This window comes from Coregonus clupeaformis, chromosome 11, assembly GCF_020615455.1.
Source record: "Coregonus clupeaformis isolate EN_2021a chromosome 11, ASM2061545v1, whole genome shotgun sequence".
In the NCBI taxonomy this organism is placed as follows: Eukaryota; Metazoa; Chordata; class Actinopteri; order Salmoniformes; family Salmonidae; genus Coregonus; species Coregonus clupeaformis.
The window spans coordinates 40,417,287-40,432,913 of record NC_059202.1 but is presented as its reverse complement, the minus strand read 5'-3'; the positions used below and the strand labels follow the sequence as shown (position 1 = coordinate 40,432,913).

Here is a 15,627-nt window from a genome sequence, read left to right as displayed (position 1 = left end):
TGTGATGAATTATCCATCTGGTTCAATGAATGATGGAGCGGAGTTTGCCTTTTTGCCCAAAATTTCATTTAAGGTGCTCCAAAGTTTTTTACTTTCAAACTGTATGTCATTTATTTTTGTTTCATTGTGTAGTTTCTTCTTCTTTTTATTCAGTTTAGTCACATGATTTCTTAATTTGCAGCATGTTTGCCAATCGGTTGTACAGCCAGACCTATTTGCCATTTATTTTGCATCATCCTTCTCAACCATACAGTTTTTAAATTCCTCATCAATCCACAGGGATTTAACAGTTTTTACAGTCATTTTCTTAGTGGGTGCATGCTTATTAGTAACTGGGATAAGCAATTTCATAAATGTGTCAAGTGCAGCGTCTGGTTGCTCGTCATTACACACCACACACCAACAAATATTCTTTACATCAACAACATAGGAATCACTACAAAACTTATTGTATGACCTCTTATACACTATATTAGGCCCAGCCTTTGGAACTTTGGTTTTCCTAGATATGGCTACTATATTGTGATCACTACCTCCGATGGATTTGGATACTGCTTTCAAACACATTTCTGCAGCATTAGTAAAGATGTGATCAATACATCTTGATTATTTCATTCCTGTGCTCTTTGTAACTACCCTGGTAGGTTGATTGATAACCTGAACCAGGTTGCAGGCACTAGTTACAGTTTGAAGCTTTCTCTTGAGGTGGCAGCCTGATGAAAGCCAGTCAATATTTAAATCACCCAGAGAATACACCTCTCTATTGATATCACATACATTATCAAGCATTTCACACGTTATCCAGATACTGACTGTTAGCACTTGGTGGTCTATAGCAGCTTCCCACCCGAATTGGCATTAGGTGAGGCAGATTAACCATATTACTACAACAGTATTTAACATGAGATCCTCTGTAAGCTTTACAGGAATGTGGTTCTGAATTTTAAAAACAGCCACACATCCTCCTTTGGCATTTCTGTATTTTCTGTAGATCTTATAACCATGTATTGCTACCACTGTATCAACAAAGGTATTATCTAAGTGAGTTTCAGATATTGTCAGAATATGAATGGCATCTGTTACTAGCAAATTATTGATTTCGTGAACCTTGTTTCTTAAGCTATATATGTTAACGTGGGCTATTTTTAACACTTTTCTGAGATGCTTGATTGTTTTTCTTGCTTTACTGGGAAGCTTAGCAGAGGTAGACATGCACGAGTCATTTATGTTAGTGCAGGGTGAACTGCACACAGTGGACTTCCTGCTAGGGCACACCACCTCAGTGCTAACAGTATAACTATGTTTCATGGGCATATGATTGCTGCATACAATAGCTGTAGGATCAGTAGAGGCATTCAGGGCAGTAAGAGGGACATCAATTAGGTTACTTCAATTGTCTTCCAACGCCCCTAAGATAATGTACATTTGCTGAAGCATTATGACAACTCAGCGACACAATGGTAGGGATTAAATGAGCTGGACTTGTGTCGTTGATAAGTCATTGTCTCAACGCAGCCTTATAATGCTGTGAAATAATCCAGGGACCCAAATGATTTGGGTGGATCCCATCCTCCTTATAATACGAGCTTTGTTTCCAGAAGGTATCAAAATTGTCAATAAATGTTACACCCACAGAGCTGCAATAGTCTCGTAGCCAGTTATGGACTAAAAGTCTGCTGAACTGTTCAATGCCACGATTTTAGGGAGGGCAGAGGGCCCAATTATTATGGGGCGTTTGTTGGTGTCAAGTCGTGACCCAATCAGTTCTTTAAAATCCATCTTCAGCTGTTCTGAGCTGCCCTTCATAATTTCATTTGACCCCACATGAACCATGACAGTATCAGCCCCCGGTGACTGACGCACAGCCTTGGGAACCAACCTGGCGATATCCTGAACATTTGCCCCAGGAAAACACAAAGTCTTTGCCCCAGGTGCAGATATATGTCTCACCATCAAACACCCTATCACAATCGCCGGAATTACCCGGCCTCTGCCGTGTCTCGAAGCAGATTGTGAGGCCAGAGCCACAGAACTCACCTGATAAGAGGGCTGCTGAGACGCCGGCTGCGTGCAGGCCACAACTGCCAAAGGGACAGAGCTCTGATCCAGAGAGCACGGCCCAGCAGAGGGTGGCCGCGGTGGTCCAGGCTGTGCCCAGGCAGTTGACTGACTAGGACAGGGAGAGGTAGCTGGAGGGGCATCCACAGCCATGGAGGGAACACCCAAGCCCCCTTTTGTTATGTGTTGCCACACTAGGATCACGCACTACTCAAAGCAAATTTTGAACTTTTATTATTCAAAAACATAAAATACCGTCAAATATCGTCATGCTGTCCATTTTTCTTTTAAATACTGTGATATTATATTTTGGCCATATCGCCCAGCCCTACTCAGTCCTCAGAAACATCTGGGAGACAAGCCTCCCTTACACTGTACTGAACACAACTGAACCTGAACAGACAGACAGACAGACTGGGCTGCCTGCTTACCACACCTGCTGGCTTATTGATCACCAGTTTACATATACAGTGGGTATCATTAGTATTCACCCCCCCTTGGATTTTTTCACATTTTGATGTGTTACAAAGTGGGATTGAAAATGATTTGTGAATTATTTCATTGATTTACACAACACAATCCATAATGTCAAAGTGAAAAGAAAATTCTACAAATGTTTACAAATTAATCAAAATTAGTTAACTAAAATATAGTTGTTGCATAAGTATTCACTCCCTTTATTTAGGCAAGTCTAAATTCGTTCAGGAGTAAAATTTGGCTTAACAAATAATACAGTGCATACGGAAAGTATTCAGACCCCTTCACCTTTTCCAGATTTTGTTACGTTACAGCCTTATTGGAAAATGGATTAAATAAAAAATGTTCCTCATCAATCTACACACAATACCCCATAATGACAAAGTGAAAACAGGTTTTTAGAAAGTTTTGCAAATTAATACAAATAACAAACATAAATACCTTATTTACATAAGTATTCAAACCCTTTGCTGTGAGACTCGAAATTGTGCTCAGGTGCACTCCACCAATCAGGCCTTTATGGTGTGGAGTGGCCAGACGGAAGCCACTCCTCAGTAAAAGGCACATGACAGCCCGCTTGGAGTTTGCCAAAAGGCACCTAAAGGAATCTCAGACCATGAGAAACAAGATTCTCTGTTTTGATGAAATCAAGATTGAACTCTTTGGCCTGAATGCCAAGCGTCACATCTGGAGGAAACCTGGCACCATCCCTACGGTGAAACATGGGGGTGGCAGCATCTTGCTGTGGTGAAGGTCCACCTTCCAACAGGACAACGACCCTAAGCACACAGCCAAGACAACGCAGGAGTGGCTTCGGGACAAGTCTCTGAATGTCCTTGAGTGGCCCAGCCAGACCCCGGACTTGAACCCAATCTAACATCTCTGGAGAGACATGAAAATAGCTGTGCAGCGACGCTCCCCATCCAAACAGACAGAGCTTGAGAGGATCTGCAGAGAAGAATGGGAGAAACCCCCCAAATACAAGTGTGCTAAGCTTGTAGCGTCATACCCAAGAAGACTCAAGGCTGTAATCGCTGCCAAATGTGCTTCAACAAAGTAATGAGTAAAGGGTCTGAATACATATGTAAATGTTATATTTCCGTTTTTGCAAAGAAATATAAAAACCTATTTTTGTTTTGTCATTGTGTGTGTAGACTGATGAGGAAAAAACACAATTGAATCCATTTTAAAATAAGGCTGTAACGTAACAAAATGTGGAAAAAGTCAAGGGGTCTGAATAATTTCCGAATGCACTGTATGTTACATGAACTCACTATGTTTGGAATAATAGGTGTTGACATGATTTTTGAATGACTACTCCTTCCTCTGTCCCCCATACATACTGTCCAACATCTGTAAGGTACCTCTGTCAAGTCTTGAATTTCAACGACAGATTAAACTACAAAAGCCTTTTCAAAAGCCTCAAAGAAGGGCAGTGATTGGTAGATGAGTAACAATAAATCAGACATTGAATATCTCTTTAAGCGTTTAATAATAATTTAATAATTATGCTGTGGATGATGGATTAAACCACCCAGACACATCAAAGACAGTCGTCCTTCTGAACTGAGCTGCAGGACAGAAATGAAACTGCTGTCTCCATGAAGCCAATGGTGATTTTAAAGCAGCTACAGAGTTCAATGGCTGTGATGGGAGCAAACTGGGGATGGGTCAACAACATTGTAATGACTCCACAGTAATGGCCTAAATCACAGAGTGAAAAGAAGAATAAAATAAACAGAATAAAAAATATTCCAAAACATGCATCCTGTATGCATCACGCCAAAGGAATACACTTTTGGGCCAAAATGCAAAGCCTTATGTTTTGGGCAAATCCAACACAACATATCACTGACTAACTGCTGCCTTATTGTCAAGCATGGTAGTGGCTGCATCATGATAACGGGTATGCTTGACATCGGCAAAGACTGGGGAGTTTTTCAAGATAAAAGGAAACGGGATGGGGCTAAGCACAGGCAAAATCCTAGAGGAAAACCTGCTTCAGTCTGCATTACACCAAACACTGGGAGAGGAATTCACCTTTCAGCAGGACAATAACCTACAACACAAGGCCAAATCAACACGAGTTCCTTACCAAGAAGACAATGATTGTTCCTGAGTTGCCAAGTTACAGTTTTGGCTTAGATCTGCTTGAAAATCTATGGCAAGACTTGAAAATTGTTGTCTAGCCGTGATCCTCAACACCTTGACAAAGCTTGAATTTTGAAAAGAATAATGGGAAAATATTGCACAATCAAGGTGTGCAAAGCTCTTAGAGACTTACCCAAGAAGACTCCAAGATGCCAAAGGTGTTTCAAACATGTATTGACTCAGGGGGTGAATACTTAAAGGTATATTAGTGTTTCATGAATCTTAAAAAAATAAAAATGTCTTCCACTTTGACATTAAAGATTATTTTGTGTAGAGCGTTGACAAAAAATGGCAATTCAATCCATTTAGTTCTACTTTGTAACACAATAAGAAGTGAATAAATCCAAGGGGGGGTGAATACTTATTATAAACACTGTGGGAGTGAATGAGATGTAACACTTGAATTTAGACAAAGGATGAGAATCGGAGGAGCTCAAGGGTCTCCCTCTATCACTTTTTAAAAGCCTATTTTCCCTTTCTTTAGTGTTTGGTCATTAACCCTTCCCCAGGTTGCTAATTTACAATGTTTATTTTATTTGCCGTGAGTTGACCCTTTCCATCCCATCCTATAAAAGCAGAGAGGGCGCACTTTAACTTTACAGCCAGTTAAATTACACTTTGATGTTTTCTCTGGGTTTGACTGGGTTTAAATGGTCGACCTTCACTAACTGAAGAGGTCTGCTGCTTACCACAGACAAACTTAGGAGAGTGAAAAAGAACAATACTGAATTTATATATTATTATTATTATTATATTTTATGCGTGTATGAGGGAGGAATATTTTGAAGAACTATTGAACACTATCCCTACTAGGGTTGAATATTTTCCCGGTATTTTACAAATATTTCATCCGGAGAATAAATCCATTTTCTCCCGGGTAACCCGGTATTTCCTGCCAAAACCAGAAGTGTCATTCAAAAGCATTATAAAGCATATAAATGTCTGGATTTTATTAGAGCTTTGATCAGCATGAAAATTCTAACCTGATGCTACCTGAGCCTGATGAGACATTTTATGAGCCCTACATTGACGACATTTAATGGAGCCCAAGCCCAAAAAAGCCCAAATGATTGTGCCGTTATCCAATAGATACAGTGGGGAGAACAAGTATTTGATACACTGCCGATTTTGCAGGTTTTCCTACTTACAAAGCATGTAGAGGTCTGTAATTTTTATCATATGTACACTTCAACTGTGAGATACAGAATCTAAAACAAAAATCCAGAAAATCACATTGTATGATTTTTAAGTAATTCATTTGCATTTTATTGCATGACATAAGTATTTGATACATCAGAAAAGCAGAACTTAATATTTGGTACAGAAACCTTTGTTTGCAATTACAGAGATCATACGTTTCCTGTAGGTCTTGACCAGGTTTGCACACACTGCAGCAGGGATTTTGGCCCACTCCTCCATACAGACCTTCTCCAGATCCTTCAGGTTTCGGGGCTGTCGCATGGCAATGCGAACTTTCAGCTCCCTCCAAAGATTTTCTATTGGGTTCAAGTCTGGAGACTGGCTAGGCCACTCCAGGACCTTGAGATGCTTCTTACGGAGCCACTCCTTAGTTGCCCTGGCTGTGTGTTTCGGGTCGTTGTCATGCTGGAAGACCCAGCCACAACCCATCTTCAATGCTCTTACTGAGGGAAGGAGGTTGTTGGCCAAGATCTCGCGATACATGGCCCCATCCATCCTCCCCTCAATACGGTGCAGTCGTCCTGTCCCCTTTGCAGAAAAGCATCCCCAAAGAATGACGTTTCCACCTCCATGCTTCACGGTTGGGATGGTGTTCTTGGGGTTGTACTCATCCTTCTTCTTCCTCCAAACACGGCGAGTGGAGTTTAGACCAAAAAGCTCTATATTTGTCTCATCAGACCACATGACCTTCTCCCATTCCTCTTCTGGATCATCCAGATGGTCATTGGCAAACTTCAGACGGGCCTGGACATGCACTGGCTTGAGCAGGGGGACCTTGCGTGCGCTGCAGGATTTATTCCATGACGGCGTAGTGTGTTATTAATGGTTTTCTTTGAGACTGTGGTCCCAGCTCTCTTCAGGTCATTGACCATGTCCTGCCGTGTAGTTCTGGGCTGATCCCTCACCTTCCTCATGATCATTGATGCCCCACGAGGTGAGATCTTGCATGGAGCCCCAGACCGAGGGTGATTGACCGTCATCTTGAACTTCCATTTTCAAATAATTGCGCCAACAGTTGTTGCCTTCTCACCAAGCTGCTTGCCTATTGCCCTGTAGCCCATCCCAGCCTTGTGCAGGTCTACAATTTGATCCCTGATGTCCTTACACAGCTCTCTGGTCTTGGCCATTGTGGAGAGGTTGGAGTCTGTTTGATTGAGTGTGTGACAGGTGTCTTTTATACAGGTAACGAGTTCAAACAGGTGCAGTTAATACAGGTAATGAGTGGAGAACAGGAGTGCTTCTTAAAGAAAAAAACAGGTCTGTGAGAGCCGGAATTCCCACCCTTTCTTTGTGTAGGTGATCAAATACTTATGTCATACAATAAAATGCAAATTAATTAGTTAAAAATCATACAATGTGATTTTCTGGATTTTTGTTTTAGATTCCGTCTCTCACAGTTGAAGTGTACCTATGATAAAAATGACAGACCTCTACATGCTTTGTAAGTAGGAAAACCTGCAAAATTGGCAGTGTATCAAATACTTGTTCTCCCCACTGTATATGATATAGGCACATTACGCACAAACATAAAAGCCCATAGATGTAGCTAGCTACATGCTCTCTTCGGTAAATAAATAAAACTAGCCAGTAGGCTAATCTTTTTTTAGTGTGAACTGTATTACTGTAGTGTATTGTATTATACTGTATTATATGGACTAGAATTACGCACATCATTCATTCCATGATAAAGCAGAAGAGAACATACGATTCTGGTTCAGCACATGTTGAAATACAATAGGGCCTATTTATATAATTAGTAGTCTGACACATATATACCTTTCATAATATCTCCCTTAATGTTATTAGTCTACCTCCTCTTTCTCTCTCTATTGTTGCGTAATTTCTTCCTCGCTTTCAACAGTTAAGTGAAATTCGCTTAGCTGTCCATCATTCTAATGACATCCTTGAATAATATAGGACTATAATTAGATACAGAAGGCTTTCACCTCTCTTCACGAAGATTGAATGGTTAAGGGTCTGAATAAATAACTGCTATAGCCTACCGCCATCGCGCATTTGCTCTTCTTTCAAACTACCCGTGAGTTCTATTTGCTGCTGTATTTAACATTCAGCAAAAAAGAGCTTGCGTCCCTCTTCGAATAGTCTATTGCTATAAGAAATGTCCAGCAAGCTATTTTAGTCTAGCATGGGAATCCAAGCGCTAAGAAGCGTTTTTTAAGGAGAGGCCAGCTGCGCACAGGCACTTATTTATTGCTCAAGAGACAGAGGCTATAAGTTAGAAGGTTATTGTACATAACCCATAATTAATTAGCTAAATATAAGGCGAATACTGCATTGAATGTATTACCTGAAAGAGGTCGGCTAGGATTATCTATTGTAGATGCAATTTCAATGGAGTTCATGGATAGAGAGAAAGACAGAGTGCTCGCGTGTGCACTGATTTAAAGCAACAATATTTGAGTGATAGGATGTTTTAAAACTCTGCAGCTGCAATACAAAATAAAAAAATATTTACAATGAAAAAACAAGGTGATCCCCGAAAGCCAGATGGAGATGGGTAAATTAGATGCGCATTCGGTATCTATATTACTGTAGCATAGACTATGCTGCAGCAAATGTAGGCCTACCTGCAGTGGCAATCCGTCATTCAAGGCAAGTGAGAGCCCCACCTGTTTTGAGCCCCACATTTATTTGCAAAAAAATAAATAATAAAAACGTTTTTTTGGGGGGGTGCCTGTTTTGCATGTTATTTTGGCATTAATACGTGTCACATATCATTTTGCAAATAATAATAAAAAATCATACAAAAAATCATTGAGTTAATAAAGCCGCATACAAACAAGGTCTATTTTTTGCTTTCTTGAGTAAGGCAGCCAGTGGAAAATATGACGCGTAGGAGTTGGTAATGTTCTCTAGTTGCGCCATGATTGGCTCAGTGTTCTGTCACTCATGGGGACACTACGTCACCGCCAAATCTAAGGGTAGAGCTCGAAAGTTCAAGCCCCTTGGGTGCTGCCATAGAGTTACATTAGAAGTGCCCATCTAAGAAGGCTCAAGGTCATTGGCCACAGATAAAATGACGTCAAATCACGTTATATCTACAGTAGCTTTGATTGGACCGATCATGTCAACATCCTACTTTCAAAATCTTAGCTAGCAGTCATCATCATGAATCAAGTCGACAATCTACTGGCAAATCTTTTTTAATCCTTGTCATATGAAGAGAAATAATGAAGAGAAATTATAGATAAAACGTATCAGTGCTCATCAGCCATTGGACATAAACACATTGGACACATCTCTTTTCCAAGCTTAAAATGATAAACATTCACCATTGGCCATGCTGTCAATCCTGCATGATTTCTGCTGCGCTCAAAACAACTTAACTTGGAACTGGGAAATTTGACTTCAGTGAGTTCAAGACAACTGGGAACTCTGAAAAAACTAGCTCCGACTAGGAAAATACGTTTTGAACGGTTATCCAACTTGGAATTGTATGTCGGGAACTCGGGCCTCTTTCTAGAGCTCCGACCTGAAGATCACTGACGTCATCATGATTCAACCTTGTTTTTTTCCGAGTTCCCAGTTATCTTGAAAGCACCATAAATCCAGAGAATGCCAGACTTTCCTGTGCAAGTGACCACAACACAAGGTGAGTCCAAAAACGTATTGTATGCTGCTTCATAAATGATGTAATATGCCAGGGAGATATGTATACTGTAGCTAAGAAAGTAATACTAAGTGTATGTTGTGTAGTAAGCTGTTAGTAGCCCATGTGCCTCACCCTAATAATTTGGTCTATTTTCGCCTACTGTTCTGACTTGGTGGTGCACACGTAGCCTATAACCTGTTTTAGAGAAATATAATCATATAATATTGTAAGAGCTTTCATTGTCTGCTTATATGCCCCCTTTATTTATCCTACGGTTCTGACTTGGTGTACAGGGAGAATACTATAAGAATGGCCCATGTTCTGAATTCTGTCGCTGTACATTTCAAAAGTGCTGAACAAATAGTTATATTGACTACGTCTGTCTTAGCTCACTCATTAATGTCTTAATCGAAATTACGGATTGCATCTTATCCCCTTTTGCCATTGTTTGTACATCTCAATTGTCAGTAGAAACCACATTTGTTTAAGCAAGTCAGCCATATCAGCTATGTTTTTTTAAAAGGCAGTAAATTAGGCTGTATGAACTGTTTCACTGCCAGACAAGGCTCCGCTGATAGCCAGGTGTAGCAGTGGTAAGGTGTTGGGACTGCTGTTGGGACTCTGCTGTTGGGACAGCTTTAGGCCCAAACAGTTTGTGGGCACCGTTATAGTGCAATTCATGTATGGTTTAGTGTTGTGTTGTGTAGTGGCTTTGCTGGCATGCATCCCAAATAATTTTTTGTTTGTTTGCCCCACCAAGATTTACATGCTAAAATCGCCACTGCCTACCGGTCACAAGAAAAAAAGTTACCATGATGAGATGACATGTCTACACATGCATTGTGAACTGCGCTCCATACTGAGATGGGCTGTCTGTCCCCACCCTGAGCGTTGATTCATCATGCAGAGGCCGTAGAGAAGCCAGATTTAGACATTGCATATAATTTATCAGTTCCATTTCACTCCATGCTGTTCATATACATTTATTATACATTTACTGGTTTCTCGCAATTACTTATCCAGGGAAAAGGGAGTGTTTTTTTTATGGCGGATTCCCGCCATTCAACACTAATCCCTACCCCTCTCTCTCTCTCTGTTTCTCTCTCACACACGTGTACACACATACGCAGACACACACTTCTGTCGACGCACAAAATTGGAGACAAGACAATGGAATCTTGGCTGCTCCCAGCAGAAAAAAAGTGTGTAGGCTTTGTTCTCCAAAACAGGTTGGAGCAGAGCCAGACAACACAGCAGGCAGGAATACTGGGAATAGAATATATGTTTTGTTGGTGAGGACTTGGCGAGTTTAGCCTACCAGGAGTATAAATCTCAGAGCTTGTGGAACTGAGAGCCACACAGAGCCAATCAGGATATGGGGCTGCCTTTCTAAAGGGCACAATGGCAGGCTGCCTTTAGAAAAGAAATAAAGAAAGAGAGGATGCCATGTTGGCCACTACAGCGATATGAGGTCAATTGTGCTGTTCTATTACACTGTTTTGACAATTTTGTGCTGATCTGAATTTGGGTGAGGGCTGATCTGAGTCAAGGTGCAGACCAGGGCCAGGGACCAGGGGTGTTATGAATGTTATCATGGCAGACAGGGATGACTAGCCAGAGGTCTGCTAGGAAAAGAAACAATACATGTAGCAGACACTTAGCAGTGACGGAGAGGGTTAGCTAAGTATTCTGTCATCTGACCAACTCTGACCCACATAACTCTTCCCACTGAGACTATTTCTCCACGCGTGCACCCTGCTCATTAGAGGGCATCTACTCTCTCATTTTCTTTTTCCAAATGTTTCAAAACATTATGCTAAAGTATGACCGACTGAACAGGACCCAGTTTTAGGGGCACGCCATACCCAGTAAATGCAAACAGAGTCTGACAGACCTCACTGTTCTTCTACCTAGACCTCGACCATAACCCTTCAGCTTATTCATTCCCACATTTGTTTGTTTATTGTCAAGACCATATCACACTCATGCAGGAAATCATGGACCTTGAAAAACTCAAATTTCCTCTCATATTGTTTTCCTCTCCCCCATATTTCCTCTCTCTCCCCTACAGCTAAAGACAAAGACTCTGAGCTGACCCTAAACACTGACTCCCCTGTGATAGAGGGTTCCTATCTGAACCTGAAGGAACCAGGGTCAGGGGTCAAGGGTCAGGGTCAGTCCGACCCTGGCTTGGACCACCTCTCCAGTCCCATGGACAAGGGGAGCGAGGCTGCGGAAAGCAACAAGGGGAAGAAGAGGCGTAACCGCACCACCTTCACCTCGTATCAGTTGGAGGAGTTGGAGAAGGTGTTTCAGAAGACTCACTACCCTGATGTCTATGTCAGAGAACAGCTGGCGTTGAGGACCGACCTGACAGAGGCACGAGTACAGGTGAGGAGATTTCGGAGCTTTGACCTCTGACCTTTTACTTGGCTCAGGTGAACAACCACTAAACCATGATGAGGACCATGGTCTGAAGTACTACTAGTACGCCCGGTCCCAATTCTCTCCCTACCCTTTCCTTTTGGCCCCAACCATTCAATGTATTCCGTTCTGAAGGGTCTGGATAGGTATAATCAGGGCAGCAGTGGAACTTCCACAATATTACTTCCACCTTACAGATCCGCAAAAATCGAAAGGCCAAAAGGACTACTATGAGCTGTTTTCTGTAGAAGCTCTGTCCATTTCATCATGTAAATGTTCACTCAGGGATCTGACAGCGAGAGAGAGAGAAGATCTCAGAGAGAAGATTGGCATGTGGACAGACCTTGTTCTGAACAGACAGCATGGGCTGTTATCTTCTTTTCTTCTTCCCTTCTCTTTCTGTCTTCCTGTGGACAGGACTAGCGGGAATACTACTCTTAAGTTCTACACACTGCAGACTCTGTTAAGAGGTCAGAGGCCAAGGGCATCCCCCCAAAACGACAATATTACTTCAAACTACATCACTGCACAGCATTTATTTGAAGAAAAGAAAAGAGAGAGGAACAAATAAAACTCAAAGTTATTTAGCAAGGCAATAAGACACACTCAGAAGTCACATTCAATTTCTCAGCATGCTCTGAGACATAGTCAGGACAACAGAACCTGGTCTGGTAGAGTGGAGGTACAGTAAAATAACTGCATTCATATGTGTGTGTGTGTGTGTGTCACCTGTGTGTAACGTGTGTGTAACGTTACAGCTGCCTGACACAAACACAGAGCAGACGAAGCCAACAAGCTAGCTAACTTGTTTGCAGATAAACTGTCCTTGTATAGCAGGGAGAAAAGAAACAAGCATCATTCTCGGTTCTTGGATCTGAATCAACTCGACCCCAAAAGAGAAAAAGAAGCGAGAAAAAGACTGCTCATGACCAATCCAGAAACCGGATAAACATTGGAATTAATTTTGAAAGGTGGAAGAATGATGCCGAAATGGCCACTGTTCACATGGATTGGTAGGTAAGTGTTTGGTTGCGTTTTTAGCCTGCTGACTACATTAGCTTCTAACCCTATTGTGTTCAATGTTCAAGCTAGCTAACACAGCTACTTACCTAGCTAACAATCATCTTCTGTATTCGGACTGTTTTGTACTCAAAGGAATCTAATGATAACGTCATGTAGCTACACTGCATAAACCCCACAAGATGCCCAATGCCTTTATTTCAACTAGCTAATGTTAGCTAGCTAAAGCTAGATATGCAGATTGTTGACATGATAACATTACTGTGTTTGGTTTGTAGATGATACTGCTAGCTAGCTATGTGGTCGACAGCATTTTCAGCCCAGGACCACCCCCAAAAATGCATCTAGCTATAAAATTCAGTACAGTAACATCACCCAAACATGTACTGTAATTTCTCAGGGAGATACTGGTGATTGAGGGTTGTGCAAACCCCAACACTGAAGAAATGCTGTATGCATTTTTTGTTATGCTTCGTGATTCAATCATTATTTTCTTGGTCATCGACCATAATAGTTAGTTATGTTTGCCTGTTCAGCACATTGCCTGCCTATAATAGCATTGATTCCTACCTAGTGTGAACTACCCACCAGAACGAATATCCAGCGGGGTGAGTCAAGTAAACAATGGCTCATCTGCATGACATATTGGTGGACTATGGGCCATCAAGTGATAGGATGGCACATTAGCATGACTCATGTTATACTTGTTATAGCACAACACCACATCCTATGTATGTAAAGGACACTGTTGTGACACTGACTTATTTAGTGGTCATGTCTCCCCCACTCCCCCTCTCTGTAGCAGGGCCGTTAGGATGCAATTCAGTCATTCCGGCTGCAGCACATAACAGCAGTTTGTGGCCTGGAGGTGTGGGACCTGGCAACAGGGTCGTCATTCCAAGCTGCTGTGTGTGGTGAGTACTGGCCATCTTCTGTGATCCACTGCGGCACGCTGTAGGCTTTTTTCCTGAGAGCTGGTAGCTTGCTGTAGATGTCCTGCCTTGTACGTGTGTTTTATTTAAGTTTTACGAGTGTTCAGTTGTCGTTGTAATTGTCTCATTTTGTTTTTGAAAAGAGTCACTTTTACTTGGTAAAGTTTTCAATGTTTTAATTAAAATGAAAACGTGGATTTTTACATAAGAGATTTATGTGGTCAGTTTTTTTAAATCATGCAGCAAGTATGCAGCATCCATGGTTCTGTTACTCCGGCAGTGTTGATGATGATGGGAGCAAATCATATCACCGAAATGTAGTGAAATCACTTATTAGCGCAAGTGTCAATAGCCTTTCCAAACCAGGTTTTCATAGTATTGATTCTAACTCAATGTAATTGTATATTAATTTCTCAAGTTTCAGCAGGAAAGGGAAAAATACTTGTAACGAGTGTAATGTCTGCCATTCTGTATGAACAAAAGTTTCCTAGCCCTTTGCACTGATGTTCCTGGAGAAACGTTCGCTTGGTTGGTAATGGGACAAGAGGGACGAGTCCGAGTCTGTGGGGGTTGTTGGCACTGTGCGGGAAAACATCAAACAAATTATTACTTCAATAGTACACGGCAAAATGCAATGTCATATTCCCGTATACAGCCCACTGTATCCTGTGCATATGCCAAACAAAACGTTGATTTTGATAACATCATATTGTTGGAATATGAGTAAATTATAGTGAGAACATACGGACCGTTTATTAATTCAACCATCAATTCACCATCAATGAATTGACTGTTGGTAACATACTGGCCATGGTCTCACCTGAGAGAGAGGAGGTAGGTAGAGACATACTGGCCATGGTCTCACCTGAGAGAGAGAGAGAGAGAGAGAGGAGGTAGGTAGGTAGAGACACACTGGCCATGATCTCACCTGAGAGAGAGAGAGAGAGAGAGAGAGGGGAGGTAGGTAGAGACATACTGGCCATGGTCTCACCTGAGAGAGAGAGAGAGAGAGAGGAGAGGAGGTAGGTAGGTAGAGACACACTGGCCATGGTCTCACCTGAGAGAGAGAGAGAGGGAGGTAGGTAGAGACACACTGGCCATGGTCTCACCTGAGAGAGAGGGGAGGTAGGTAGAGACATACTGGCTATGGTCTCACCTGAGAGAGAGGGGAGGTAGGTAGAGACATACTGGCCATGGTCTCACCTGAGAGAGAGAGAGAGGGGGGAGGTAGGTAGAGACATACTGGACATGGTCTCACCTGAGAGAGAGGGGAGGTAGGTAGAGACATACTGGCCATGGTCTCACCTGAGAGAGAGGAGGTAGGTAGAGACATACTGGCTATGGTCTCACCTGAGAGAGAGGAGGTAGGTAGAGACATACTGGCCATGGTCTCACCTGAGAGAGAGAGAGAGAGAGAGAGAGAGAGAGAGAGAGAGAGAGAGAGAGAGAGGTAGGTAGAGACATACTGGCCATGGTCTCACCTGAGAGAGAGGGAGGTAGGTAGAGACATACTGGCCATGGTCTCACCTGAGAGAGAGAGAGAGAGGGGAGGTAGGTAGAGACATACTGGCCATGGTCTCACCTGAGAGAGAGAGAGAGAGAGAGAGAGAGAGAGAGAGAGAGAGAGAGAGAGAGAGAGAGAGAGAGAGAGGGGAGGTAGGTAGAGACATACTGGCCATGGTCTCACCTGAGAGAGAGGGGAGGTAGGTAGAGACATACTGGCCATGGTCTCACCTGAGAGAGAGGAGAGGG

General features: G+C 42.2%; 1 protein-coding gene across 1 annotated transcript in view; it reads left to right on the top strand.

Annotated features, from left to right (window-relative positions):
- LOC121577385 (homeobox protein aristaless-like 4) overlaps window positions 1-15,627 on the top strand; it is an 81,609-nt gene that overhangs the window by 30,098 nt on the left and 35,884 nt on the right. The window contains exon 3 of the mRNA XM_045223630.1: window positions 11,577-11,890. Within this exon, the coding sequence (XP_045079565.1) occupies window positions 11,577-11,890 (314 nt within the window). The remainder of the gene's footprint in view (window positions 1-11,576; window positions 11,891-15,627) is intronic.